This window comes from Poecilia reticulata, chromosome 18 (genome assembly GCF_904066995.2).
Source record: "Poecilia reticulata chromosome 18, P_reticulata-male-v2, whole genome shotgun sequence".
NCBI classification, from domain to species: Eukaryota; Metazoa; Chordata; class Actinopteri; order Cyprinodontiformes; family Poeciliidae; genus Poecilia; species Poecilia reticulata.
Window position 1 is genome coordinate 11,401,897 of NC_088847.1, and position 27,397 is coordinate 11,429,293.

Genomic DNA, 27,397 nt, shown 5'->3' on the forward strand with positions numbered 1-27,397 from the left:
TAGCTTCATCACATCACAGCATACATCTGCAAAGATTAAGATGCTTTTTTCATTTGCAGTCTGTAATCTGTCTTTTTATGCTGATTTCAGATTAATGGCCTCCTCCTCTCTGAGTGGTGTTTCAGCTCATATAAGTACAGAACTTGTTTCACTTTGGATGTTGAAATTTTCTCGCCAGCTTCAGACTTCACAAAGTCTCGGACTGATAGACTCATTTTGCACCAAAACACTGGGGATTCTTGTTCCCTGAACAGCACAGTGGTTTGATTTCTTCTTCTTTTTAATGCTTGAGTGGACTTGTTTGAACAGGTAAACATGGCACATTCGGGCACCTTCAGGCATGAGGTTATCATTCAAAAGAATGAAGTAGATTCATGGAGGTCCACATATCTCTTCCTGACATCTTGATAGATTTCATTTCTCACGCAGAATACAGTGTTTAACGTTTTTTGTATGTTTTATTCAGTATAAACATCTGCATGAAGTTGTATGCAACATTTTGATGATAAATAACAGTGTGAGATGGATGTGACCAGTCAGTACTTCCCTCTATAATACATGAACAGTGACATCATGAGGGTACCAAAACATGGGAAAACCGACCAAGGTTTTGTTTCTCTTTGACAGTTTTATGTTATTGTTAGCTTAAAGCTAAAAAGAAGAAGATGAAACAACAACAAAATCCAATTTCTGTTTTGACCACAAAACAGCTCGTGTTTCAATTTAATATTCTGCATTTCAAAAAGGAAAACTAAATAACTCCTTATTTTGTTGTCTTTGAGGGTTTCTGATGGGAAAGAACAATTACCAAAATATACAGAAACATTATTCACACAAATACCTTTTCAACTATTCTCCACAGAATCTACCTGAAGATTTCTTTTTCTCTTCCTCACTGTTTATTCAATGTCACATGCTGTTTTTATTTTAATTATGTAAAGCACTTTGAAATGCCTTGCTGCTGAAATGTGCAATACAAATAAAATTTGATTGATTGATTGATTCTACTTCACTGTGACACATAATAGAATAAGCCAAAAAAGGTCGTTAAGAAGCATGGAAAAGAGAGAATGCCACTTCAATACTTTGCTTATTGTATTATGTTGTTTTTAATAATTTCTATGAATGAAAATAACAGGACGTTTATCCGAGCTGACACTGACACCTGGTGGTGAAAATTCCACATTTCACCTTTCACATCCGATTTAATCAATCAATACCGTCCCATTAAATTAACGGATGAACTATCAACGGTCACAGATATGTCAAAAATGAAGAATTACCATTTAACTCTCATTGAAATGAGCCACATGTGTATTTTTTGTGAATGAAAAGAGAGCCAGTTTGTGTGCGTCACAAGCCCCGCCCATCCCGTCATGAGCCGCATCACACGGAAGTAGCTGAGAACTTGACAACAAGAGAGGCCCGCAGCACGGTAACGCTTTCGTTCCTTGTTTTCGATGGTTTTACTTCGTAGCAGCCCCTTGAGAGTTACGTGTTGTGGTTTCTGTGGGCACTAGAACGTGTCGTGTGGCGTTTTAAAGACCTGTCTTGCTGTTTTGTGTTTTATTAACGCGACTGAACGAGCTGTACAAAAGCTGAGGATGTAAGTAGCTAGAAGCTAGCTCGCTGTTAATCCTTCAATCCGAAACTGTTTTTGTTAATCTCGCCTCACGGGACAGAGTCTTATCAAAAAACACAAATGTCGGTAGGAAATGACTCAAACGAGCCAGAAATTAGTAATATTTTAGAAATAGTCGTGGGGAATGTTTGTTATGGGAGGATTTGTGCACGGAAATGGTAGCATTTTTTTTTTTTAACCGACGTTGTTGAGTAGATTATAGGAAGGAAGTCTCTGTGTCTGGCGTGCTAACCAGACCAAAATAACCTGTTTGTGTCGTGGGCGTGGAGAAAATATCGTCATATTTTGATTTATTGCCTAAAGCTGTTAAGTTACCGATCATTCTACGCTCTTTATATTTCCAATATCTGTTGGTGATTTATACCAAGAACAGTATTAACTGAAGATTTGACACATATAGACTACATATATATTATTAAAAACGGGAGGTTTACTATGTAAGAAACTCTGCTTATAACATCTACTTATGAGGAACTAAACTAGAAGTACTATAACTAAATAATGAGCTGTTTTGATTTTTTATGAAGCAAAAAAAAAAAGGCTTTCTCCCATAAAACCCAGTTCTGGAAAAATACATTTCAGTTCCATTGGAAGAAACTCTGTCACAATAATACCTGGCCAGCAGCTAATATAGATCATACTTATAATAATCCAAATATTCAGGGAGACCATTGTTGCATTTGTTATGATGAAAATGGTAGACTATTTAGGACATGGTGGGTTAGTCACAGTTGACATTGGTGCAATATTTAACAATAATATAATTAAAATACCTTAATAAATATTTTATTCAGGATAATACGAGAATTGTACTCTAGAGTTAGCTTTTTTTTCTACAATTCCTCCTTGGAGTCTGCCTGAATTACTTTCCAGCTCTGCGGTGTTTATATGATACACGTATTTAATTAATTGTCTACTTTACGTCATAAAGATAAATCCCAGCCATTCCTCCTGTTTTATCTGTATTTTTTAAACATGGCTTAATGTGCAAACAATGCAGTGTTTTCTGCAAGCACCTTGTTGCATCACACTCCCTAGTTTTGTGCTCTACGTAAATATTTTGGAATATTTGTAATAAGTGAGCGATATGATGGTAGTAGATCATGTTAATGATGCCAAAGCATATTCTGTCAATTACTGTTCATCAGAAATACGTCAGTGTTTTCTTCTCCCTTTCCTTTAGCTTAATAAATTACAGCTTTTGTGGGAAGAGTAGATTTTCCTCGAGTGTTTTTGTTTACCTTTTTAAATTTGTTTTTAAAAAAAGAAATGATTTAATTGTAAAAATCTGGACATTTCTGGCACATCACCCACATCTATTTGTAAAACTCATATTTGTAATCGTTCAACCATCGATTTAGTTAATTATGTTGCAGCATATTCAGAGAAAATGTCACTTCTGTTTCTTTTAAATCAGTTAAAGTTGCATCCCTCCAACATACTTCTCATGTATGCTCTCTTGTTTTTTTCCTCTTTGCAGGCAAAGTCTTCCTGAACCTCCCCCTCCTCTAAAATGGGACTTCTCTGACATTTTTTACATTTTCTTTTAAACCTTCCAAGTCTTCACAGTTTTAACTCATTTTAAAGACAAAGAGCAGATCTGCAGCAATGACAGTCAGTCACACCTCCTCTGCGCTCCTTCTAATTTTCATAACAGGTGAGTGACGCTATAAAAGTTATTGTTATGCTTATTACAACTTCCTCATTTGATGCTCTGGTGTCTGTTTGCCCTGTGTTTGTTTGACTGGTTCTGTTTTTGCTTCCCCCCCTCTCAGCATGCAGCCATTTTGAGCCTGCTGCCTGTTTTAGTAAGTACATGAACTGCCTACAAGAAATTCATGGTTTTGGCCAGATTGTTAAAAATGTTTTTAGTGATTTTGTTTTTTTCCTGATTGAACTAAGTCTCTATTTTTAACATTAGCAATAACATGTATTAAGCACAAAACGTTTTCTATTATTTTAATGATATAAGAAAACCATGTTTGTCGAGCTTCATAGCTGAGATAGTAAAAATGTGAGATGAAAATGGAAAAACATGGCAGTGATTCTCAGTAAATCCTGCCCTATTTCACTCCTCCTATATACAGTATATCAGTGTTTGTTTCATGGTTACTATCCTGAACATAAATATAACTAAATTTCATTCTGGTAATGTTGCTGTCTGAAAATTGATGAGTGCATTAATTTAATATCCTGTTTTTTTCCTGTTTGGCAGCCCAGTGCGGCCGCGGCTCTCAGGTCATCGACAGTAAAGTGGGAGAGATCCGGAGTTCTGCGTACCACAGCTGGTCCTACCACTTTGGAGTCATCTTTGACTGCTGGATCATCAAGGGCTTGGAGGATGAGCCCATTGTTCTCAGGTACGGATGCTGACAAGGCTCAGTTTTCTCTCCCATTAATAAAAAACTCCAGCAGAGCTCAACATTTCTACCTTATATTGCTTTATTAAGGCAAAAACAAAACAAAAGTCATTGTTACTGATTTTGGGATTATTTAAAGCAATTTTTGTCCTCAAGACTCAATAAGAATATATTTGTTAAAGACAAACGAGTCTTATCAGTTGCTTTTTTGTTGATTGTATTTTTTATTTTATTTTTATTGCATCTGTAGGACTTGTTGAAATGATTCTTATCTATTCCAGTCACATTTGTGGGCACCACAAATAAAACCGTATTTCATGCTGCATTTTGTTTATGAAACGTTTCTGTCCTGCCGGTTCAGCGAGTTAAGCCGACAGATCAGAGTTTATGGTTTAGTTTTTGCTAATTTGCCATTTCCACCTTCTCCCTCAGCTTTTCTCAGTTTTCTGCTGAGTGTGAGAAAGAACGACTGACCATCAGATCCTCGTCGGGAGGAGAGCAGCATGTCCTCTGTGGCGACAAGCTGCCGCAGCCGATGGAGTTCCCGGGAGGAAACATTACCCTGGTGCACCAGTTTTATCCCCACTCCTACCCCGTGTCTTCATTTATGCTAAACTTCGCCAGAGGTATGAATTTAGTTTTTCTTTTATTGTTTTTGTTTTATTGCTGAAATCTGTTGTTTTGTCTGAAACTCCTGTTCGCTGCTGTCCAGACTCGGGCTACTGTCCGTCGGAGACGTCGTTCCAGTGTCCCAGCGGCCGCTGCCTGCCTCTCTCCTGGCGATGCAACGGGCAGGTGGAGTGCCTCAATGATGACCTCCATTCAGACGAGGAGGACTGCGACGATTACATCGACTACCCGGAGCAGAGACCTTTGACCTACACAGACAGGAACACGGACCGGGACCCTGAGAAAGGCAGGACCGTCGACAAAGGCTGGGTGAGGTCGACGGAGCGGTACATCTTCCCCGACGACTGGTCGCTCCTGAGGGATTCGGGCCGGACCAGTCCGGAGCAGCCCACCCAGAAGGAGCTGGTCGCCACTCCCACCCCCATCGAGTGGCCCTGCGGGGGGCTGCTTCAGACCTTCTATGGCACCTTTTCCTCTCCGTCATCTGAGGGTGGCAGGATGCTGTGCGTCTGGACGCTGGACCCGCAGGACTCACGGCCGCTCAGGCTGGACCTGCAGCAGATCGTGCTTGGCTCCTGGGACAGACTCACCGTCTACAACCGAGAGGGGGGCAAAGGAGACATCATCAAAAACGTGAGTTTACGTCTCGGAAAAACTGCAACCAGATGTTTCTAATAAACCACACTGTGTTTGTTTTTAATAACTTTGTTTATTCGTTAGGTTTCTTTGCAATAAACAATAAATCAATTAATCACATAATAACTTAAAACAAACTCAATCATTTCCATCTGCATGATTTATTGTTTTTCTCTTTTCTCTCTTTCTACTAAAAACTGGATGATAAAAGTCTTCAGTTTGCTGCTTTGGTCTCAGCTAGTCCATTTTTAAAGGACAGTTTTGTTTACAGAGACTTCATATTTGTTGTTTCTGTTGTTTTAATTTATTTGTCATTTAAATTGTCTTCCAGTTAAAGTGTTAAATCTTCATTATACTTTAAAGTGTATTGATTGTTGAGAATGTGTTTCATTACCATTGTGTTACTTGAAAATGGTCTCAAAATGTCAATATTATAGTTTATTGGAATGACTTCTGGGACAATTTTTTATTCATCGTAATTTGACATTGTGACAAACAATAACATAGACAAACTGAATAACTCGGCAGTCCTGTGCGTATATTGCAGCACGTTTCCCCAGATGGTCTAAAATCTATTAGCAAGTGAAATGGTAATAATAATGTAAAATAATAGAACACAATATTGACAACATATGCAAAAATCACACATATTTTGATGTGTATCTGCATTCAAACAGATCACCAGTGCGTTGAATTACAAATCTCTCAAAGTGGAGTCCCACACCGGCCTTATGTCGCTGGTGTTCGAGAAGGCGGCCAGCTCCATGGGGACTGGCTTCAAAGCCACGTTCCACGTGGGCAGCTACTGCCCGCCGTGGGAGAGCCGGTGTGGCGGCGCGGCGGGCGGCTGCTTCACCAAGGAGCAGCGCTGCGACGGGAAGTGGGACTGCCCCGAGACTGGCAAGGACGAGCAGGGCTGCAGGGGCTGCAGCGAGAACCAGTTCGCCTGCGGCCTGGCGAGTCAGAGAGCGCTGCCGCCCAGTCGCTACCCGGGAACGCCGGTGTGCTACCCGGTGACGGAGAGGTGCAACTACCAGCTGTACTGCACCGATGGCAGCGACGAGAAGGACTGCAGCGTCTGCCAGCCCGGGACCTTTCATTGCGACAGCAACAGGTCAGAGTTCACACTGGACACAGAGAGCTTTATAAACTCATATAACATGTTAGAACAAGGTCTTTTATAGAATCGTTTATCATTTATCGTTATAAATTCCTTATAAGAAATGTGATTTATTGCCTCGTTAAATCCCAATTATTGATGTTAAAAATCCCCTAAAGCTGTACTTTTTGTCTGTATTTTCTCTTCACTCTTTGAATTAATGTTTCAAACCGGTTGTTCAAATCAGTCTTGTAATTACAGCCTCTAACGTAGCATAGTGTGTTGAAATCGGTCGTTCAGCATCTCTTCATGGTTTCCTGTTGAGTCTTGCAGCAAACAAGTCGGCGGATGAATTTCCTCGTTCTCTGGTAACACTCGGCCCTGCGTTCCCCCTGCAGGTGTGTGTTTGAGAGCTGGCGCTGCGACGGCCAGGTGGACTGTAAGGACGGCACGGACGAGCTCGACTGCACCGTCACGCTGCCCCGGAAGGTCATCACCGCGGCAACGGTGGGCAGCCTCATCTGCGGACTCCTGCTGGTCATCGCCATGGGCTGCACCTGCAAACTGTACTCGCTCCGGACCAGAGAGTACAGGTAACCTTTGACCTGTGATCCACTTTCATCACAGCTTGGCGAAAGAAAACCGGTTCAGCTTCCGGAATTTGATTTTAGTGTTTCAAGTTTGGAAAAATGGGGAAAAAGTTTCCAGACTTTTCTCTTATTCCATAAATGTTTTGTCATTTCTTTGTGTTCTTCATTCCTTCATTTTTGGCTGTTCTGCCTCCATTCTGTTTATTTTTGTTGCCCTTCATTCCTTTCTTCTATCCTGACTGTTTTACCTCCTTCCTTTCTTTGCTTGCGTCCTACCCTCCCTCCTTCCTTCCTTCTTGGTATTCTTCCTTTGTTTCCTTACTTCCTTCTATTTTCCTTTTGATGTGCCCTTATTTTTTTTCTTTACTCTAATTTCTTTCCTTGCTTTTTTCTTGAAAGAATTTCTAAACTCACGAAGACTCCAATTATCATCTTTACAGGCCTTAATGCTGAATTCAAATAGAGTTATACTATTATATTATTGTAGAATTATAATAACATTTCTAAAAATGCCAATAATGACTAATGAAGACTTTCAGAAAGTCTTGGTAAAGATTTCAGAAAAGAATAACTCACTCAATCAGCACAACGTGTATGCACAGTCGCTACACAAAACTCCACTGCTGAAGAAAAGGCCATTTTTAAGTTTGCTGACTAACATTTAAACAAATTCTGATGATTGAAATATCTGGAAAAACACAGAAACGTTTAATTAAAATATGTCGGAGTCTTGTTTGATTGATCTTGTTAGTTTGAATAAGAAATTCAGGATATTTCTTATTAAAACTGCAGTTCCTGAACCACCTTATGATTGGGTTGGAAACATTTAGTTTCCCATTAGACCTGCAGATTAATCCTCACAGCGGTGTCTGCTCACTCTGCAGTCACCTGAGGAAAACAGGAGATGTTTGTCATGTTCTGGCTCGTCTTGGACCCTTGAGTCACGATGAGTGTGCTCATAAAAATGTACAGCATTTTTTCAGTCATTTAGGCTTATGCAACCCTCTAAACACACAAGCATGAAATTAGGTTACGAAACAAAGTTAAAACCACATGAGGACTTTGTGATTTCTTGAGTTGCATTTTCCTGTAGAACGCAAATAAATCAAAGATGTGTACTGACTTTTCCTGACTTTGTGTGAACGCCTCTTGTGTTTCTTGTGGCAGCATGTTTGCTCCAATAAGCCGCTTGGAAGCAGAGATGATCCAGCAGCAGGCTCCTCCGTCCTACGGCCAGCTGATCGCCCAGGGCATCATCCCCCCGGTGGAGGACTTCCCCACAGAGAGTCCTAATGAGGTCAGAGGGCAAGACATGACATCAGCTTTACATCTGAAAAAGACTCTCAATTCAAATGTAGCTGGTGTTTAGTTTTATTGTGTGCTAAAACACACATTTGTAGTGAAAACGCAGGTGGTTCTTGCTGAATGGAGGAAATGCAGTCAGGTGATGATGTCATTTTTGACCACTGTTCTCGTCTCCGTTTGCTCCTCCCATCAGACCTCGTCTCTGTCTTTGAGGGGAATCCTGCAGCTCCTCCGCCAGGACGCCTCCAGTTCGCCGCACCGCAGGCGCCGGCCGCGCTTCGTCCGCCGCATCGTTCGCCGCATGAGGAGGTGGGGCCTCATCCCCAGGACTTCCAGCAGACAGAACCAGACCTCCGGCTCCAACCAGCAGGAGGCGAACTCTGCCGCCCCTGGCCAGGAAGCGAGCCAGTCCGTCCTGGCGCGGTCGTCGCTGGCCGTGGAGGCCGTCAACCAGCCAGTGCCTCAGAAACTCGGCCTGCTGGCTCAGACTGAGCCGCAGCAGCAGCTTCAGGAGGAAGAGGCATCTGCTCCCTTGCTTCCTCTCCCCCCTCCGCCCGTCTTCTCTGCCCCTCCCCCGCCGTACGCCCCCCCGGCTCCTCCACAGACCCCTCCGGTCGCCGTCCCGCCCAGCAGCCCCTCCCTGGCCTCCATTTTCCAAACAATAGGCCTGAGTATCTCCCTCTTCAGACCCTCGCCCCCTTCCTCCTCGTCCTCCTCCACCAACTACATGCCTCTTTCGGCCTCACCTTCCTTCTCCTCTTCCTCTTCATCCTCCTCCTCAGACGACGAGGTGTTGCTCATCCCGCTGTCTGAGGACAACACCTCAGAGGACGACGTTCCCATGCTCACCTAACATGACTTCCTCCTCGCGCCTCGTCTTTTCCTCCTCTTAACTACAACCCAGTCTTTCCACGTCTGTTTGACTCTGAGCACAGGAGCGCCCCCTAGCGAGACTCTTCCTCCCTGTGCACGTCCGGTGCCTTTTAAAAATGTTCCCACTTGTTGACACTTTAAACCCAATATCGGACTGTTTTTGAGGACCTCCCTTAAAAATGAAAAATAAAAACGACGGCCATAGCTTCCGTACGTGGAGACGAGTTAGTTTCGGATGCACTTAGTTAAATAAAGCTTGGCCTGCACAGAAGGATTTCCCCCCTTATCCAGCTACTGAGGCAGGCTACTGTCAGACTGAATGATGGCGTCTGTGTGACTGCAGCTGCGTGAATGAGGTTGCATTTTAGTCTTGCGGTAGACTGTGTGACTGCGTGAACTTCTGCCACTTGCATCCAGTCTGTTAGCTGAAGAAATATTCGTCGTTTCCCCCTCCCTCTAAGTGCCTTTTGAGGAGTTTCCTGTAGACAGCTGAAGCGAATCAAGACGTCCTGGATTTTCGCACCGCACACAGAAACACGCGCGCAGGCTCGTATTTGCTTCACGTGGATGCACGTTATCATCGACACTTTAGCGGCTTTATTGTAACTTAGAGAAGAAGAAGAAAAAAATGTTTTGCATGTGTACTATTCTGCAAGCTGGCAATAACTTTTCAAAACGTTGTTTTTAGTGCAAACCCGTCGAAGTGAACCCTTCCCACGTGGATGAATGTAACCGACGAAAAGGAAACGTTTTCAGCGACAATCTCTTCGGTGCCTGACGTAGTGGCAGGTGTGTGTGTGTGTAAAGTGTGACGAAGAGGGCCCCGAATCCTCTAGACGACCTCAGCATCTTACAGGACTCGATTGCTTTCTGACACAGGAGACTTGTGGCGTGCCATCCGTGTTCTTATCGTACATTTTAAAGGTGTTTTAATTCCAGAAAGCTCCAGATCTTTGTTGTTGTTTTATTGTTGTTTTTTTTCTCCCCGCCTCCTTTAAGTTCTTGTGTTTTAATCTTTGCTTTGTTGAATGTATTAGGGTCCATGTGGAGTAGCCAGAAGTTTTCAAATTTGCAATGTATTTAGGTAAATAAAAGAGAAAGTGGTTTTATGATTTAATAAGGTCAACTTCACTGTATATAAGTAAAAATGTGGCTGAGATTAAACAATTTGCACTTTTATGTGTCGTGTGATGTTTGTTTATTGAACTGGGGGAGGAGAGGTTTGTTCTCATGCTGCATTGTGCTTTGTATTCGGGAATCCTGAGAAAACAAACATGCTGGTGAGTTAACGCCATTTGGAAACGTTGGAAGGAAGACAGAAGCTCTTCAGGATAGATGGAGTCGCATCTGTTTTCCAGCTGAGTAATGGAAACATCTGGAGCTGCAGATGTAAAAATCCAGGTAAGTCATCTCCGTCTCTTCTTTAAAGCATGTGGGAGCTAACTGGCCGATTGTATTTGAAGCTAAAGACTTAAAGCTGCCTTCATTTATTTGTTTGCAGAAACTTTGAGCTGATGAGAAGGAAGGCTTTTGTATAAATGTTTCAGTTTTTAATCCTGGGCTTATTTTAACTTGAGTATTGCACACAAAGGCTCTTACAAGTAAACTATGCTAATGTGTTCACAGGAACATAAGTTGATGGCTCGGATGATTTGCTACATTTTTAACGTGCGTTTCTAAATCTCGTATACGGTTTCATTTTTGTAGAACTAAATATTGCAGATTCTATGGTATTTTTAGTTTGATATTTTTCCCACAGTGCGCTTCCAGTGTTTCATCATTATACGAAGCCCTATGTTCTCTCAGGTCTTTATGAATTATCAGTTTTTTTGTGTTGCTGTAACAAATTTTCTTCCACTATTTCTCTGTATTTTGCTGCATCCATTTTTCCCCAGGTTTTTCATCCCTGAAGAAAAATATCCCCACAGGATTTGCTGCCGCTGCTGTGCTTTACTGTTCAATATGGTGTTCATTATTAATTTTCATCACCATTCATATACTGAACAAATCAAAGTGCTTTAAAGAAAGAAACACACCAAAAACTTAAACATCAAAAGGGGGAGTGGAGAACATAAAATGCTAACTAAAGCAAATAAAATGCTAAGAAATCATTAAAATGTAATGAGAAACCAATCTGACTAAATGTAAAATGAATTCAAGAAACAAAGATACTCAGAAGGTAAATGTGAATATGTAACAACATTCAGATTGTGGTGAGCTGTATTTTAGTTTAGTTTGTCACTGTTGACAGGTGTTCAGCTGCATCCTGATCCAAACTAAAAATCTAAGTCAAGCTAGCATCTTTAGCCTAATCTTTCTTTCCATCTCAGAGGATCTGTGTATGGATGCTGCTGCTGGTAGCCGTGTTGGAGGCTGCTGCCAAACAGAGCTGTGTTTCTGATGAAGCTCAGGTCAGAGCGACTAGATCAGCATCCATGCAGCCAAGAACCCAGCCAATCTCTGGACACCAAACCAGACATTCAAGACCTGAAGTCAAGCAGAGGAGGATGTTTCTGGAAAACACAACCCATCCTCCTCCTTCCAGCGTTTTGCAGCCATTCAGGATAAAAACCTGGAGGGCCAAAGAAAGCTGCAAACTGTCTGAACCTGAGAGCGAGAGGCTGGAGAAAGCTCTGGAAGAGGCTGTGAGGGTGGTGTCGTCTTTACTGTCAGGTGACAAACAGACAAACACACCAACACATACATAAATAAAGACAACTAACTCAATCTATCTGATAGTGAGCAGAACTGTGGGAACGTTACTGCTGAGCAGAGACGTCAACAAATACTGCAAGTTTGTCTGGAGGAATTCAAGCCTGCTGAACTACAACAGGTTAGTGCTTACTTAGTGTGTTTATATGCAAAGTATTTAAAATTCACTAAGAAATGCTCCAAAGATTCCAGGGGACAAATATCATTACTCCATGTTTTTGTATTGAATTTAGCAGTAATGGTTTTCTGATTCCAGGTGTGGAAGAGCAAACAGAAGCTACAGAACTGAAACGTGTCTGGACGTCACAGTAAGCAGTCGGTCCAGCAACTCTGCTGTTTCTCTCCAGATGTTATAAAACTCAACATCCATCGTGTTTCTACCTTCCCTCTGCGTGAACAGATCCCAGAAGATCATCTGTCTGGATGCTACGTTTACCCAGAGGCTGACTCTCCTCACAGGACCGTCCTCAGACCAGAGGGAGTCGGACTTCCTGACACCGACTTCCTGATTTATATCCATGTACAAGCCACTGACAAATGTAGAGCAGAGGTAAACATCCACTTCCCTACATCTGATCAGAGTTTGATTATATATTGGAAACGTTCTTCTTTCTATGTTTTTGTTGTGTTTCTAAAATAATTTGATGTCACTTTAAATCACACAATAGATTTTTTTTTTGTCTAAAGCTGCAGAATGTATCAGATTACAGTATCAGTACCTCAACTGCAAAGGAAAGCTTGGATCTGATATTTGGCAGGATTTTATATTTCAAGCTACATCCAGTCACACTCTTGTTGTCTATAATAACCAGATAAATGGACTCCAAAAACCCTCACCTGGTGTATATTTGTAGTGTGTGAAATGCTGAAGCTCATAATCAATGTTTTGATAAATCCAGTCTTGTCCTGCTCACTCAGCCTGGTGTCCTCGCCTACGCCGTCCACTGCCAGACAGACGCCGGGGGACGTCCTGTGGCCGGTGTGGTGGTCCTCTGCAGGGACAGGCTGAGCGGCGCCGCCTACAGCCACCAGGCTACAGTTCAGGTTTAAACACAATTATGTATAATTTCACTTCTAATCTCCTGAGGTGATGAGTCTGAGCTGGCAAAGCAGAAATTGGGTAACTGTGGTTGTGGTGTCTGTGATTATCTGCTTTCCAGACTCTGATCCATGAGATGTTTCATACACTCGGGTTCTCCAGAGATCTCTTCAGCTCCTGGCAAGACTGTCCATCAGATCAAGGTTTTTAGAAAACGTCCGTTTCTCTTCTTGTCTTTTATTTTCTTAGAGGCTTGAAAAGCACAATCTATTTTAAAGAGGCAGTATTATCTAAAGTTGACTTTTTTGAGCTTTACATCATGTTATAAAGTTATTTCCTCATCAAAAAACATACTGAGAGTGTCGCCTTGATTCTTAAATGCATGTTTGAGGAATCCTTTAATCTCCATGGCAACCATTCAGCTGTGTAAATACCTTCAAGGTGCAAGCGTCTCAGCTTCAGCCCTGCCCCACTTGGCTCCTTCAGACTAACCAGCAGCATTAGCAAACACCTGTTTGAACTGCAATGCTGGTAAAAATGTTGCAAAGATATTAAAAGTGGAGCAAAGTAGTGATGACTTCCTGAAGGAGTCGTTTAAAAATGCAGAAGTTTCTTAAGAGACAGAGACCCAATTTCAAGTTTCTTTAAAATCATACTTTATAGCAGCTGAAGTTAACATAGTCATTTAATTACTTGGAAAACACATCAGGCTGCCTCTTTAAAATTAGCTGCTTTAATTTAACTTTAGATAAAATCACATCTACTTCTGTGTTTCTTTCCTTATGTAGGAGCTTCTTCATGTTCTCCTCAAAATAAAGTGATTCACTCAGACGGATCAGGACAGACGAGGATTTACACTCCAGCCGTCGTCTCAGCCCTGCAGAGACACCTGATGTCCTCTGACCCTGAGCTGGGCGGGCCTCTGGAGAACCTGGTGCTGAGAAGGTCAAAGGTCAGCATCACTTTTTATCACCTGCCTGACTTTAACCTTCGCTCTTCAGGATGCATCTGCAGGCAAAGTTTCCTCCCACTGGGAGTCGCGGGTCCTGCAGGGATCCATCATGGCGGCGATGCTGGGAGACCCGACCACAGTCCGGATCGACCCGGTCACGTTGGCGGCGCTGCAGGACACGGGGTGGTACTCTGTGAACCTGAGCCGTGCTCAGAGTCTGGTCTGGGGAGACGGTAAGAAATGACATGAACTGACTAATGTGCAGGATTCAGGTTGAATTTTGTTTATTTTATCAGGTGAAGGAACCAAATTTGGTTCTCTGTCGACCTGCAAGGACAACTCCTCAACCTTTTTCTGCTCTGGAAGGTAAAGTTGTAGGTTTGTATCTGATTGTAGCAGGAGCATCAATTATTTTCACACTTGTTTTTCCTGATTGCTCTCAGTGGAGTTGGATGTCACTTCCTTCACCTCCACAAAGGGAAATGTCAGACGGATCCGTACCTGGAAGGCTGTCGGGTCTATAAGCCGCTGGAGAACGGAGTAAGTTGTCATCTTTAGCAAAAAAGAAATCACTATTTATTTCCCTTCTGTTTACTTTTATTATATTTTCCTTTTCCCTTATATCCACATATGTGTTTTTAAGTTGCTGAACTGTCGCGGTTGGTCCAGTTACATCTGTTAAAGTCTTTTTCTTTTTGTTTCGTGTCATTTTCTTCTTCCTCAGAGTGAATGCTGGAAGAAAGAAAACACAAAATGGTCTCCTGCAGAAAACTGGAGCGGAGAGATGTTTGGCTTTGACAGCCGCTGCTTCTTCTCCAGCCTCAGCAGACAGGTGTGTGTGTGTGTTTCTGCTATAAAACATTAAAACCTTACAGGATGATAATGTCAGAGGGAAATCAAAACGCAATTCCCAGAAGCCCAAACTTGGTTTTAGGTTTAACTTATTTAACTTATTAGAAAAGGAGTGAAACTAAAACGTAAAATTACGGACAAGATATCGGCATTCACACCCACAACAAATCTAATATTTTTTTATTAATTAAAAAGTAACAACTTGTCTTCAGTTTATGTTTTTGGGCATATAAAGGAATAGATCTGGTAGTATTTTAAATATTGTCCCAAATGCTCTGACTGAAAAAGAGAAACACTGAATTTTTCTTTTGTTTTAACATCATTTTCTCTTCCCGTCTTTCATCTGAACCAGGTCGGTGACGTTTGGACCAGCAGCTCTGCTGAGGGTCGCTGCTACAGACACAGATGCTCTGGACCCAACAGGTTCCAGATCCAGGTGTCTGGCTCTGAATGGGTGGACTGCCCAGCAGGAGGCGCCGTTCAGGTAAGATGACAGCAAATTCAGCTTCTGTGGGTTTTTCTAAAAATTATACTTTTGTCAAATAAATTAATCTAACTATAAAGCAAGCATAATCTCTTAAAATAAAGGCAGGTGTTTTTGTCTCTACAAAGTTAAACTTCTACACTAGCATTTTAAGAAATTTTATCTGTAATTTAAAAGTTGTGCAAGCATTGAACATGTGTGATCAAATAGTTTAACACTGACAGACGTGTCTTACAATTTTTCCTCTCTTTTTATTTTAAATATCACATTTAATATATATTTAAATTTTTTGAACAGAGTAGCCAGATTTATATCTTTATTAGCTGAAATGTCTTACCATTCCAAAAACCAGCCTGCTGAGTGACAGACAGATGTGCTTAGAAAACATTCTTATTTTACCAATGGGTATCTCCAAAATAATAATAAAAAACAAAGAACAAAACATGCAAATGCCATTTTTGTTCCAAGATAAACTCACATGCAGTAAAGTGCTGCTTTTCCTCAAATAACGTTTTTGTCCAAACAGGTGTGAGGTTTTATTTACAGTGAAAAAGCTTTAGGACTCAGTCTGGGTCTTAACGGTTCTGTTAGTCTCACCCCAGACATCAACTGGGGGTGAAAGATGTTCATATAAATTCCATATATGTGCAAATAAAACTTTTATAAAGTATTAAATGTTTTTATTGGTCTTTAGTTCATTATGGAAACGTAAGAAATGTGTGTTACTACTGAGACTTTTGGCTTTGACTCCACATAAGTATAAAGTTTAGTATAAAAACATAAACATGATGTGTTCCTGTTCTCTCAGGTTAAAGGGTACGGAGGGGAAGTGTTTTGTCCTGACAGACGGTTGTGTCTCTATCCTGACGTTTCCCCTCCTTTAGACAGAAACTCATCCTCTTGTTTCTCCACATGGTAAGTCGACTTCAACCAGAGACTGTTCTGCTCTACAGCATGATGCTGCCTCTACTAAATGAATGTCTCTGGTTTCTGTTCAACAGTGGCCCTGATTGGACCATCATTTCACCCCAGGATGTGACCCGGTCTCCTCTCAGGGTAACTGTGCAGACCGTGTTGCTCTGCTTCGGTGCTGCTGTCTGCGTCTCGGCCGCTTTGCTGGTTTCGTACTGGAAATGTAGAACCTGCATGTTCAGGAGCAGCTCTGTGGCTCCAGAGGATCACCTGTAGAAAACTCAGCTTAAAAAAACAAAAACAAATAGAACCGTGATGCTGAAATCTGAGATATTTTGTAAAAATGACAGGATGATTTTAATAGGTTGTTTATTTATCATTTCAGTGGCAGTTAGTGACAGTTCAATAAAAACACTGTGAACCTGACAGTGAAGTAATAAATGATGATATTTAAACAACATTTAGAGTAAAGAAAGGACTTCAAGCTAATATCTCACTTTTTTTTATTTTTATTTTTTTTACAAAAAATGAGCAATAACACAGATGAAGATGGAATCACTCTTGGTAGCATCTGCCTTAATATATTTGTCTATCTTGGTTGCTTCTCTACAAAATGCTACTTTCTTTCATGAAGTACTAAATAAAAGAATCACATAAGCATGAAAACATTAAATGTTAGAAATGTGATTAAAAACAAAGTCAAAACAATATATTACTAAACAAATTTTACATGTAGTCAAACAAGCTATAGAAGAGATTTATTATTCTATCAGATAATAAATCTCCCTTTAAAGCACAAAAGGTTTTTAACGATTCATTATGTAATCTTTCAAATGTGACTGACATACTGTTAATGTATCATAACTAAAGTTTTAAAGCTGGAATATTTGTGAATGACTAACATTTTCTGTACATGAAATAATTTTTAACATGTCCTAAACTCCAGAAATCCTCCTGTATGTTTCTGGTGAATCTTCCCACCAGACAAACTGTCCTCCATCACTTCTTCCACACAGGGACGCATGTCTGCCTCGGCGCCACGCCGCCGGGACAGATGCTGTACGGCGAGCTGCTCTTGCAGCACTCGCTCTTTGGTTTCAGGCAAACGAAGCAGAACGTCAAGCTACAGCGAGGACACGTCACGTTTTTGCAGTACATCCGGTTGTGCTCCACCTTCATGCCGCACACGGGACAGGCCCGGATGGAGGGGCAGCTGGTGACGCCCGCCACTTCAGGCAGGCTGACCTCCTTGCAGGTCTGCAGCAGCTGCAGGTCCCTGTTGATGCAGTCGTCGTTGCTGCAGCGATCCGACCGAGGCCCCGAGCCTTTCCACTCCTTCTGACACTGCCAGCAGAACTGGTAGGTCTTCTTCTGGTCAGCGGTACAAATGACACACTGGACGCACAGGTTGGACAGATCCTTCCTCTCCACGGTGGTTTTACATTTTGGACACTGACGACGAAAGGAGAAAAGGCTCAACCGCTAAGTTTCAGTGTTTTATTTAGTTTAAAAAGATGTGTGGATCATTTGTCGACTCACCGACTGAACCTCGCAGTACTCTGACACAGACAGGGAGGCCATCTTCTGCTCAAAATACTCCATTTCATCAACGCTCAGGTCAGCCAGTCTGCGCACCTCCTGGTACGACCAGGGCTTCTTGCACAGCTTGGTTCCCTCCAGCACCGCAGGACATCTGAATTTATGATTCCCCTTAAAGAATAAAACACGGATCCTTTGGAACAACAGGTCAAAACTTGATTGGTAATTTCCCTGGCCTGAGGAGAAACAGCGTATGGGGCCACCAATATTTTTCCTGCTTCTTATCCTTTATTTAACTGAAGTCTAACTGTGACTGATTGGCTTACAGCATCTTTTTAGGTATTAAATATTACAAACTTGACATGCAGGTATAGGTGGAAATAAAACACATGAATTAAAAGCAACACATTTAAAGATGCATTAAACAAAATGTTTTACTGGAAAAAACATATATTACAAAATCTCCATCTCTAAGAGAGAGTTAAGAGATACTAGGAAATATTTAGTTCTTAGATGTTTGGAGATGTGGAGTATATTATGTACTGCAGCTGGTCAATAGTTTCAACACATCCTGATCATTTTCAGATGTTCTTTAAACTGATTCTTGCTACAACAGCTGATGTGACTTTTCAACTTTCGGTTCCAGATGTCTGCAGGTAAATGCTTCTGTTTAAAATGAGAGGCTTCAGCAAAACTAAGTCAGATTTATGATGCTTATTACTGCATTAAATAACAGTATATTATTGATTCAACCCATAAACCTAAATGTACTTTTTATTTTGAATTTTTTGATTTTTGTTTTATTTTTGCTGATGCTTGTCCCTACAGGAGATGTCATAATTTGAGAACTGGACATCAAATACATTTTTAACCCAATAATTTGATTAGGATATTTAGAATTATATGACAAATTTGGGGGGTGAGGGGGTATTTTATTTTTTCCAAATTTCTAACACATATAACTGTCTTGATCATATCTTTGATTTGATTTGGTATTTTTGGTGCCTCAGTGATCTTAATGTCTGTCAACTCTCTTTGCCTCATGCTTTGGTTCGTCTCTGGTCTAGCAGATAGTTTTATAAGTTTGCGTGAAGAGTCTTTACCGTACCTCGTCCAGCTGACTGCGACACCACTGGGTCAGGGAATCAGGAGTGACTGCGTGGCCGCAGGACATTTCAGCTCTGAGAGAATTAAAATCAGAAGCTGTGGAGATTAAAAAGTTGTACATCAGATATACGGTGACAATTGTTGCTAATTTAAATAGAAAATGAGGCTGTTTGGGGATTTTCAAGTAACAGCAATGAAAGACAGCTAACACTGTTGGGTTTGGGGCCGTAAGCTGCTGCTTTTTTGCCTTGAGGTTGTTCTGTGCGTCATGTTGTTTTACAGCTGAGTCACAGAAAAAGACATTTCTTACACACTGGATCCAAGTCATCTCCCCTGTTCACAAACTTCAGAGTTTTGTCTAGTGGGTCGTATTTCTTCTCCGGTGAGTCCTGCTCCTGAATGCTCATGTTCATTCTAAGGGGGGAAAAAAATCACACATAATTGATCCTGTTGACAATAATATAAAACAATAGAATATAAAACAGACATTAAAAACAGATTAGTTACTTTAACAGTTGATCTGTACAAAATGAACTAGTTCAAGGTTTTTAAGACACCTCAGTAGTCATAATGTTATGACTGATTTGATGTTGGATAGACAAGAGATGCACGATCCCATAAACCCTGAGATGGAAAAAAACTATTTAATAAATCATCTTAGCAGCAGATCACATATTTAAACTGTATTCTCTTAGTATTTAAGCCTCTGGGTGTGTTTTTAAAATGGAACACTTTTGTTTTCAATATCCATATGATAAAAACAAATGTCAGCAGTGCCTATGTTTTAACACCCTCAAAATGTAGTTTTTAAAACATGTTTAAAATGGTCCATAATCTCCCTACATTGAGTCAATGACTTTCATAACACAAAAAAGTGTCTTTTATAGTGAAAATGTGATCATTTACTATTAGAAATAAAAAAAAAAACAGTTTTGGTATTTGTTTTAAACCTGAGTATATTCTAAAGGTAACAGCTTGATTCAAATAAACTACACAAAATGACAAAATAAAGATAAATAAATTATGCTGGTGTGCTTAGTTTTGAGTTTGAAACTTCCTGAGCTGACTAACTGTAAACAATAAAACTTATTCACTCAGGGAAATGCCTAACTCTTCCACACTGACATTGAATTATAGAGAGTTTCCTAAACAGGCACATAACTTAAATGATCTTAATTTGGTTAAACAAACAAAAACAATGTCATTAACAGAACTGGTTAAAGATTTGAAGAAATGAGAAAACACCCATAAAATGACCAAAATATAGCTCTTATGTGAAGGTAGCTGCTAAAAATTAGATGAATAAATTTTTTCAGAGCTGAGCAGCTATAATTTAGGTTTATACGATACTGTCCATACATTTAATACATTAATAACTATAAATGCATAGGCTGTTTTACTTACCTTGTGCTCAGTTTGTAGTTCTAACAACTTCCCCTTTAACTCTTTGTTAAAACCCGGAAGTAGATCAGCGACCCTTAAAAACACCGTAGTTCTGGAGAGGTATTTCACCCAGATTCTCAGGTTTTCTGTGAAGTTTTTAAAAGTCTGTCCAGCAGCAGATGGTTCTGTTGGTTTCGGCTTGTTTCTCCTCTTTCTTCCTGTTCGGACTGATAGCGAAAGTGAAAGACAGCAGCGTTATAACGTTCAGTCTGGCTGCTGGGTGAGTCTCCTAGTATTTACCTCTCTTCACTTTACGGTTACAGTTATCACAGCTGTTATCTGAGCAGTCAGGTCTAGTTTGCTGCAGTCGCTTTGTGATATAGTTTATATATTTTTTTCTGGTTTATATTTGTATATAAAGTCAACTCGTTGAAATAACGGAGGAGAAGCTGCATGGGTTTCAACGACACCCCCAAAACACAACAGCTGCTTTCACTGACCTCCAATCTGTGCTCTCATTCATAACGGGATCATTTACACTAAAAATATTGCAAATATTTGACCGTGGCTGTAACCTGAGGGTATAAATCGTATTTTATGACGCTGTTATCATTTTTGGCGGGATAAATCATGCGGTTGTTAGCCGACTGACTAACTGATCGTTATTTTTCAGAGGCCGACTTTTAATAATCTGTTTCTAAAAACCAACTATCTAAAAGTTAAAATGAACATTTATTTGCACATTCTTGTTTTTCATCACCTTGAGTGTTTCCACATATTTCAAAAACTAACTTCATGCGCTTTTATAAAAGTTAACTATAAAGATAAACTTTTGGGAAAGGTTGGTAAGAGTAGGTTACCCAAACAAACTGTACCTAATGAAGTGGCACTGCTGTAACATATTTTTAATTTTTACTCAAGTAAAAATTAAAGGCCATCCATAAAATTACTCTTGCAATTTTCCCGTACCTCGCCTTAATTCTTGGAGACATTTCCTGTAGTCTGATGAACCTCAAATTTAAGTGTTGGGCCATTTTTGATTTTTAACTTTAGAATTAGCTGTAGAGTACGGGAGTGGCAGCATCATGTTGTGGGTTTTTTCTGCAAGAGGGAAAACCATGACAATTTGTGGCACAACTTTTTATTGGTTTTCTAAATAATTTTTCCTGATCTCTGAAATTGTTTTATAGTAATACCTGTTTTGCCTTTTTTTTTGTCTTGATAGGATGAATCATTGTATGGAAAAAAACAACAAAACATTCAAATGCCAAGATGTCCAAACCCCGATTCAACATCAAACTAAATCATTACACAGTAATGAAATTCAGAGATAAACTCGATAACTTGTCCATCTCAGGTGGGTGAGGCTCAGTAAGTCACAACCATTCAGATTCAGTTTGTTTATAACTGAATCTCAATGGTTTCAGTCGTTTTGTTTCTGTTGTGTCTGTAGATTACCAGGGCCTCAGCAGTCCTGGGCTGACCTGCTACCTGAACAGCGTCCTGCAGGTTTTATTCATGACTGAAGAGTTTCGGGAAGCAGTAAAAAGGTTTGGGACCTTTTCCCAGTCTTATATTTTAAAAGACGTTAAATCAAAACCTTATAGTGACGATGATTATGTCTTTAGTGCCCGTTTACAGCAGGTCATGTGTTCTTCAAATCTACACTTGGTTTAGAGGAAGCAGATTATGGCTGTTTTTCCAATAAAAGCACTCACTTTTAGGGATGGGTTAGGAAAAATGCATTTATGAACCATATGATGTTTACAAAGTCATACACAAAAGGTTAGAAACTATTAAATAGATGACCAGTTAAAAATAAATATGTTGGTTCAAAGTCAAAACATTTGACACTTGCAGACTGTAACTTTAAACTATAATATTCTGTCTTTGCTTCTCTCCTAATTGTAGAGATTGGAGTAAAAGTCCAGCAGAAACCATTGATTTCCACCTGGGGGAGCTGTTCCATGCTTTAGAGGGAGACGTGGCCAAAACACACAACATTATAAAAACATTGGGCATCAAAGACGGTGAGTTTGGATCCAGGAGTGAGCGCTCTGAAGACCTGAGAAACATTCAAACCTTTTTTTAATTATGTGTGTTTTAAGTTTTCGAACAACGTGACGCTGCTGAGTACTTTGAGAAGATCCTCTGTCGTACCAATCCAAACGCCTCTGAGGTAAAAAAATACACAATATTTATAATTATTATCAAAAATACAAGATGGTATTTATTTCAGATATTAACAGTAATATATTGCAGATGAATAATACAGACTAAAAAGCTAAATTGATTTTTCACAAATATAATATATAAATTATTGAGATATTTTGAAAATTCCTGGAATATACATGCAATTAAATATTTCTCTTCAGTTTTGTGTTAAAATAAATTCAAAAACTATACACACAATTTCTGTATCTTGCTGTATTAAAGAAGCATGTTGACTTTTTTTACAGCAACATCCCTCTTTAAATGAAGGATGTAATTTTTTTTTTACATTTTTGTGATGTAAAAATATGAAAGCAAGATCATTTATTTGAAAGAAATAATGACAAGCTGCAGTTACCATGTTGCACGGATACACAAGCCTTTAGGCTGATACTTAGAAGTTTTGATTTTATTTTATTATCCATCCTATTAGTTTTTTACTGAATCTGTTTAACTGTAAATAATTTATATGGACTTGGTTGGATTTTCCTATCATTTTTTAATTTTTCCTTATTTACATAAAAAGTGTTAGCTTTTTAGCATTTGATAGTTTTGTATCTTAAAGTAGAATCCATTAATACTGTATTCTTTTTAATTTTTAAGTGTCACTAACACACCAGTAACTTCTTTCTTCTGTTTAGATATTCAAAGGTGAGCTGAATCATAAAACCACGTGTTTAAACTGCAGGAAGACAAACGATTCAACAAACTTCTTCTGGGTTTTACCGCTGTCAGTGGGAGACTCAAAGTCCAGAAGCTACAGTGTGGTATTATTTTATTCATGTTTAACTCACATTTTGGAGCAAAATAAGATGCAGGATTAACCAGCCTTCTCTGTTTCCAGCTGAAAGGCTGGAGGAGTTTTTTTCAGCCACAAAGAGTCAGCAAAGAAAACCAGATGTTCTGCAGTCACTGCAATCAAAAGCAAGACGCCGACATTGTAAGTCAGGTTTTGTTTTTCAGTGTTTTCATATCATTCTCCTCTACATGCAGCTGTTTTGATCGTACAGGAGTACGAGATGATGCACTGTCCAGATGTTCTGACGCTGCTGCTGAAGAGGTTCTCCTTTGATTATCAGCAGAACTGTTACGTCAAGCTGCACTGCAGAGTCGATGTGGCCCAGACTTTAGAAGTCAAGGTGTTTACCAGTATATTCACACATATTCAGTTTCAGCTTCTTTTTATTTTAACTTGATGTGTTTCTACTGTCCAGAACTGCAGGTACAACCTCTACGCCGTGGTTCATCACTTCGGTGATCTGATGGGAGGTCATTACACTGCAGACATCAAATCCTTTGAAACTGGAAACTGGTACTGCTTCAATGACAACACTGTTAAATGTGTAAGTCTCTGTTTTTTTTTGTTCATAAATAGTTAAATTTTTTTAACAATGTGAAGGTCAAATAACTTGTTTAAAATCTTGCAGATCAACGAAGTTTATGTTAAATCTGGACAAAACCAAATAAGGTAAAATAACTTTAACACAAAAATGATGGATATTTTCTGTAAAAATCTGTCCTGGTTCTGATTTCTATTTTTGTTTTTCTTTCACTTTGATCCATTGAAACAGATCATCGACAGCTTATCTCCTGATGTACAAAATGGGTAAGTTTGAAATGATTTAGTTTGTATTTAACCCTCAACAATCCTTGAGGTTTTAGATTTTCCCTTTTACCTAACTTGAAAATGTGACATCATTGTATTGTAACAATGATGAATAGTATTTTATCATCAGTGTTATAGATCTGGTGGTCAGAATTTTATGATCGCTTCAATGCTTATTAAAGGTGTCAATAAAATTCCTGCTATAATAAACTTCCTTTTAAAATCAAAACTAAAAAGGTTTTATAGACCCAAGTGGGAATAACCTGTTTTTCCCAGAGTCGGGATTATTGAGCATGATTTGAATCTCTTTTACATTAAATAAGAATAATATTGATGATATTGAAAACACGCTGTTTAAAAAATCAAGTGGGAGGACTCCCCCTTCTGGCCACTCTGTAGAATGCAGGCTCTTCTGGAATAGACTTAATCTAAACTCGCTGGTATGAGAACAACTGTCCTGCTGTACATGTGTAAATGGATAACAGAGCATTTTAAGATGTTTTCCTTCTCTTTGTTTCTATTGTTTAAATAGGCTATATGTACAAACTACAGCATATGATAAGATTGTGTTATCTAAAGAATGAGCATTTCTTATCAAACGCTACTTCCATTTTTGTTTTAATCCTACCAAAACTTGTTTTTTTGTTGGAATAAGACGCCCTCTGCTGTTTGTTTTTGTTAATAACTCTGCCTGTTTCTGTTCAAAGTGAGCGGACGGCCCAAGGAGACTGATGGGAGCGCTCTGGGAGATCGTTTTGCTCTGTCACCTGAAACTGGAGACGGATATGATGAGGCAAAACCAAGAGACGATTTCATCTTTGAAGATCTCCTAAAAACTGGAAGCCATAGAGGAGAAAACATGCGGCATTTGAATGGCGATATGACCAGAGATGATGAGATCAAGAAGAAACATTCAAACTCTTCCAGAGGAGGGAATGAACAATCAAACCAAAGAACATCACCAAGGAAACCACGGGGATTCATGTGGCTACCAGCAGACACTGAAGCAAAGGATTCAAATGAGCAAATATGTTATAACAACACAGATAAATCCTCAGAGTGGATGTTTCATCAAAGCTCCACCTCTCCTGTTAAAGGTAGAGGAGTGAATGAGTCCAGGGACAAACTGGGTAACTATAATACAAACAAACATCTTTATTATTACAGCCCTACAAAAGAAAGAGAAGAGCCTGGAGGAACCACAGATGTGATTTATAACTGGGAGGATCCAGATGTGGCATCAACTCAAAGAAATGGCCTGAGAGTTACTAGAAAGACTTATAACAGTGGTGTTTACTCTTCAGATTTATCTAAAATCCTAGAAAGGGAAAAACCTCACAGTCCAGGCAAGAGGACTCAAACAAAAAAGCAACACTGGAAATAAAGAACCCATTCATTTAAAATTAAGGTTTGATTCACAGAAAAAAAAAAAAACTTTTATATTTATTCACGGAGAAACTAATTATAATGTTAGCTGTCTTTGTGTAGCTGCTAAATGTGACCACTGAGGTCTGACTTCAGTGATTTTGGTTGTCCTGTTTTCTTTATCATTTCAAATGACGACGTCCTGATTTATGTTCATCAGTTCAACCAAACATGTGTTAAGAAGATTAGTTGATCCAGGAGAACAAACCATTTCTACAGCATTATATAAATAAACTAGTTTAAAAGAACTGACAGTTGTTCATGTATTATTTATGTATGAGCATTGATAGTTTTAAGATTTTGAACAAAATAAAAAAGGATAGTTGCAAACTCTTAATTTTTTCTAACAATTTGAAGTTAGTAACAATGTTGATGTTTTAGTGATTTCTTCATTTGTACAGAGCTGGCATCATTATAGAATTTTGCTCAAAATGTTTTCTGCTTTTATCACATCTCAGTCAATTTTGAGAAGGCTGGAACTGATGGTTAAATGAAGATTTACATGAAAATGACCATTTAATGCATTTAATTCATGCAACGACGCTTTCAAGTATGCATTGTGTTATTACGCCACTGTGGGAAGTGAGTGAATCGTGACCAAGGCCAGGCTTAGTATCAAACAACACATGAAATCCAAACCAACAAAGTGGGGCATAAAATATTTCGTGTTGGCAGATGTAAACGGCTACACCATCAATTTCCAGCTGTACGCTGGCAAATCTTAAACGGCGTCAGGGAAGGGGCTGTCTTTCAATGTTGTCAACACATTAATCAACAAAGACTACCTGGGCTCTGGGTATATTGTTTACACCGACAGCTTTTACACCAGTCCCCTTTTCTTCAGACACCTGCGGCAGCAGGGATTCAGCTCTTGCGGGACGTACAGGGAGGGACGAGTCGGTGTCCCCACCGCCCAGGAGAATGCCCTCAACAAAAGGTCACCAAGAGTTGTTGCATTTTAGCAAATTTCCTTTGTTTAAATTGTAAAGTAGGTAAAAAAGATGGCTTATTAATACAAAACACAAGATTCTTAAAAACTGGTCTACAAATGTTCTTACAGTTGACTCACTGAAAAAACAAACTGAACATTTCTGCTCATTATATTTCATTTAATTTATTGGGACAGTGCACATAAATTAATATTACCACAATTCATAAATATGCAGGAAATATGCAGGAAATAGTACAATAACTAAATTTAATCATTTATCCTAAGACAAGTAAACAGAAAAAACAAAACATCTTTCTATATAATTCACAGGACATTAAAAAATGAAAACATTTACACCAGATATAAAGATAGAAACATAAAAACAGGACAGAAACTCTGTTATAAGCAGTGGAAGACATTATGAGTAACTGGTTTGCTTTTTGTTTTCACTCTTGATATATTCTGTCCCATGAATGTGACCCTCTAATTGACGCCACCTTATGGATAAACCATATAGCAGTAGATTATGAGGAAAAAAAATCATTGCATGTATTTAATCCTAGAGGACTGTGTGGTGAAAAAAGTTTTTATATAAGGGAGGTTTGCTCAATTAAATTTTGACATTGGAAATGCTCTTAACATAATTTTTAAAAGTCAGATTTGAGGCAAAAATATTTCTAGATCTTTACATTTTTTTACCACTTCAAGTATCTCTCCATTAACAATAATACTTGGTTCCTGGCTTTCTACTGGGTAAAAACATGCAAACAGTTTTCTTTGTGTTGACATGTAAACATTAATTCTGTATCTGTAATCTGGTATCATAGCTGCAGATTCTTTCTTTGTTCTGGCATTAACATATAGTACTGTGACATCTGCATATAATTTTACTTCTACATTTGACCATATATTGACAGTTTTGATAAAGTATGTAACAGGAAGTGCAAAATATTTTACATGTCTATATGAAGATGGGGAGGGATGTGGTTCCAGTTAATACAGGCATTTTGATGAGTGAAAGATCCAACTTGGAACCACAAAAATGTATTTGGAGATTCAGACATCAGGCATCACACATTCTTTACTTCTTCCAAGTTTCACCCTCCTTA

General features: G+C 39.4%; 4 protein-coding genes across 5 annotated transcripts; 3 read left to right on the top strand and 1 right to left on the bottom strand.

The window, feature by feature from the left end:
* Window positions 1–1,310: 1,310 nt before the first annotated feature.
* lrp10 (low density lipoprotein receptor-related protein 10) lies at window positions 1,311–10,314 on the top strand. 2 transcript variants are annotated; one of them, XM_008428005.2, is made up of 10 exons: window positions 1,311–1,435; window positions 3,123–3,299; window positions 3,418–3,450; window positions 3,858–4,002; window positions 4,435–4,628; window positions 4,715–5,265; window positions 5,946–6,382; window positions 6,766–6,960; window positions 8,125–8,254; window positions 8,456–10,314. In XM_008428005.2, exons 2-10 carry the CDS (start codon window positions 3,251–3,253, stop codon window positions 9,113–9,115), a joined length of 2,394 nt encoding a protein of 797 aa, XP_008426227.1. In that variant the 5' UTR covers window positions 1,311–1,435; window positions 3,123–3,250; the 3' UTR covers window positions 9,116–10,314. The 2 variants fall into 2 exon arrangements, with proteins under 2 accessions (XP_008426227.1, XP_008426228.1); XM_008428006.3 differs by lacking the exon at window positions 1,311–1,435 and adding an exon at window positions 1,457–1,606.
* A 1,097-nt stretch (window positions 10,315–11,411) lies between these two features.
* On the top strand, window positions 11,412–16,479 carry cirop (ciliated left-right organizer metallopeptidase). Its single transcript, XM_017308464.2, has 14 exons — window positions 11,412–11,808; window positions 11,875–11,968; window positions 12,104–12,155; window positions 12,248–12,397; window positions 12,766–12,891; window positions 13,008–13,089; window positions 13,675–13,820; window positions 13,888–14,071; window positions 14,135–14,204; window positions 14,282–14,378; window positions 14,563–14,670; window positions 15,043–15,174; window positions 15,983–16,089; window positions 16,176–16,479. The coding sequence occupies exons 1-14, from the start codon at window positions 11,481–11,483 to the stop codon at window positions 16,360–16,362; spliced, it is 1,863 nt and encodes a 620-aa protein (XP_017163953.2). The 5' UTR covers window positions 11,412–11,480; the 3' UTR covers window positions 16,363–16,479.
* Window positions 16,480–16,581: 102 nt separating this feature from the next.
* On the bottom strand, window positions 16,582–20,242 carry LOC103475995 (E3 ubiquitin-protein ligase RNF19A-like). The gene is made up of 5 exons (XM_008428009.3): window positions 20,137–20,242; window positions 19,043–19,146; window positions 18,734–18,828; window positions 17,626–17,796; window positions 16,582–17,538 (listed from the first exon to the last, which is right to left on the bottom strand). Exons 2-5 carry the CDS (start codon window positions 19,143–19,145, stop codon window positions 17,086–17,088), a joined length of 822 nt encoding a protein of 273 aa, XP_008426231.1. The 5' UTR covers window position 19,146; window positions 20,137–20,242; the 3' UTR covers window positions 16,582–17,085.
* A 26-nt stretch (window positions 20,243–20,268) lies between these two features.
* LOC103476168 (ubiquitin carboxyl-terminal hydrolase 50-like) lies at window positions 20,269–25,605 on the top strand. Its single transcript, XM_017308465.2, has 12 exons — window positions 20,269–20,395; window positions 21,341–21,472; window positions 21,569–21,665; window positions 22,027–22,145; window positions 22,224–22,294; window positions 22,968–23,093; window positions 23,171–23,266; window positions 23,337–23,465; window positions 23,541–23,669; window positions 23,754–23,794; window positions 23,898–23,932; window positions 24,640–25,605. The coding sequence occupies exons 2-12, from the start codon at window positions 21,388–21,390 to the stop codon at window positions 25,314–25,316; spliced, it is 1,605 nt and encodes a 534-aa protein (XP_017163954.1). The 5' UTR covers window positions 20,269–20,395; window positions 21,341–21,387; the 3' UTR covers window positions 25,317–25,605.
* Window positions 25,606–27,397: the final 1,792 nt, after the last annotated feature.

Excerpts from the sequence above, each read along its gene's own strand:
- LOC103476168 (XM_017308465.2), top strand. The coding sequence starts at position 21,388 with ATGTCCAAACCCCGATTCAACATCAAACTAAATCATTACACAGTAATG. Across the intron at positions 23,795-23,897 it reads TCTGGACAAAACCAAATAAG|ATCATCGACAGCTTATCTCC; the intron begins GTAAAATAACTT and ends CCATTGAAACAG. Across the intron at positions 23,933-24,639 it reads TCTCCTGATGTACAAAATGG|TGAGCGGACGGCCCAAGGAG; the intron begins GTAAGTTTGAAA and ends TTCTGTTCAAAG.
- LOC103475995 (XM_008428009.3), bottom strand. The coding sequence starts at position 19,145 with ATGAACATGAGCATTCAGGAGCAGGACTCACCGGAGAAGAAATACGAC. Across the intron at positions 18,829-19,042 it reads AGATGACTTGGATCCAGTGT|CTTCTGATTTTAATTCTCTC; the intron begins GTAAGAAATGTC and ends TAATCTCCACAG. Across the intron at positions 17,797-18,733 it reads GTCGCAGTCAGCTGGACGAG|GGGAATCATAAATTCAGATG; the intron begins GTACGGTAAAGA and ends TTATTCTTTAAG.
- lrp10 (XM_008428005.2), top strand. The coding sequence starts at position 3,251 with ATGACAGTCAGTCACACCTCCTCTGCGCTCCTTCTAATTTTCATAACA. Across the intron at positions 3,451-3,857 it reads TGAGCCTGCTGCCTGTTTTA|CCCAGTGCGGCCGCGGCTCT; the intron begins GTAAGTACATGA and ends CCTGTTTGGCAG. Across the intron at positions 8,255-8,455 it reads CCACAGAGAGTCCTAATGAG|ACCTCGTCTCTGTCTTTGAG; the intron begins GTCAGAGGGCAA and ends TCCTCCCATCAG.
- cirop (XM_017308464.2), top strand. The coding sequence starts at position 11,481 with ATGCTGCTGCTGGTAGCCGTGTTGGAGGCTGCTGCCAAACAGAGCTGT. Across the intron at positions 11,809-11,874 it reads GGTGTCGTCTTTACTGTCAG|TGAGCAGAACTGTGGGAACG; the intron begins GTGACAAACAGA and ends TCTATCTGATAG. Across the intron at positions 14,671-15,042 it reads TCTCCAGCCTCAGCAGACAG|GTCGGTGACGTTTGGACCAG; the intron begins GTGTGTGTGTGT and ends CATCTGAACCAG.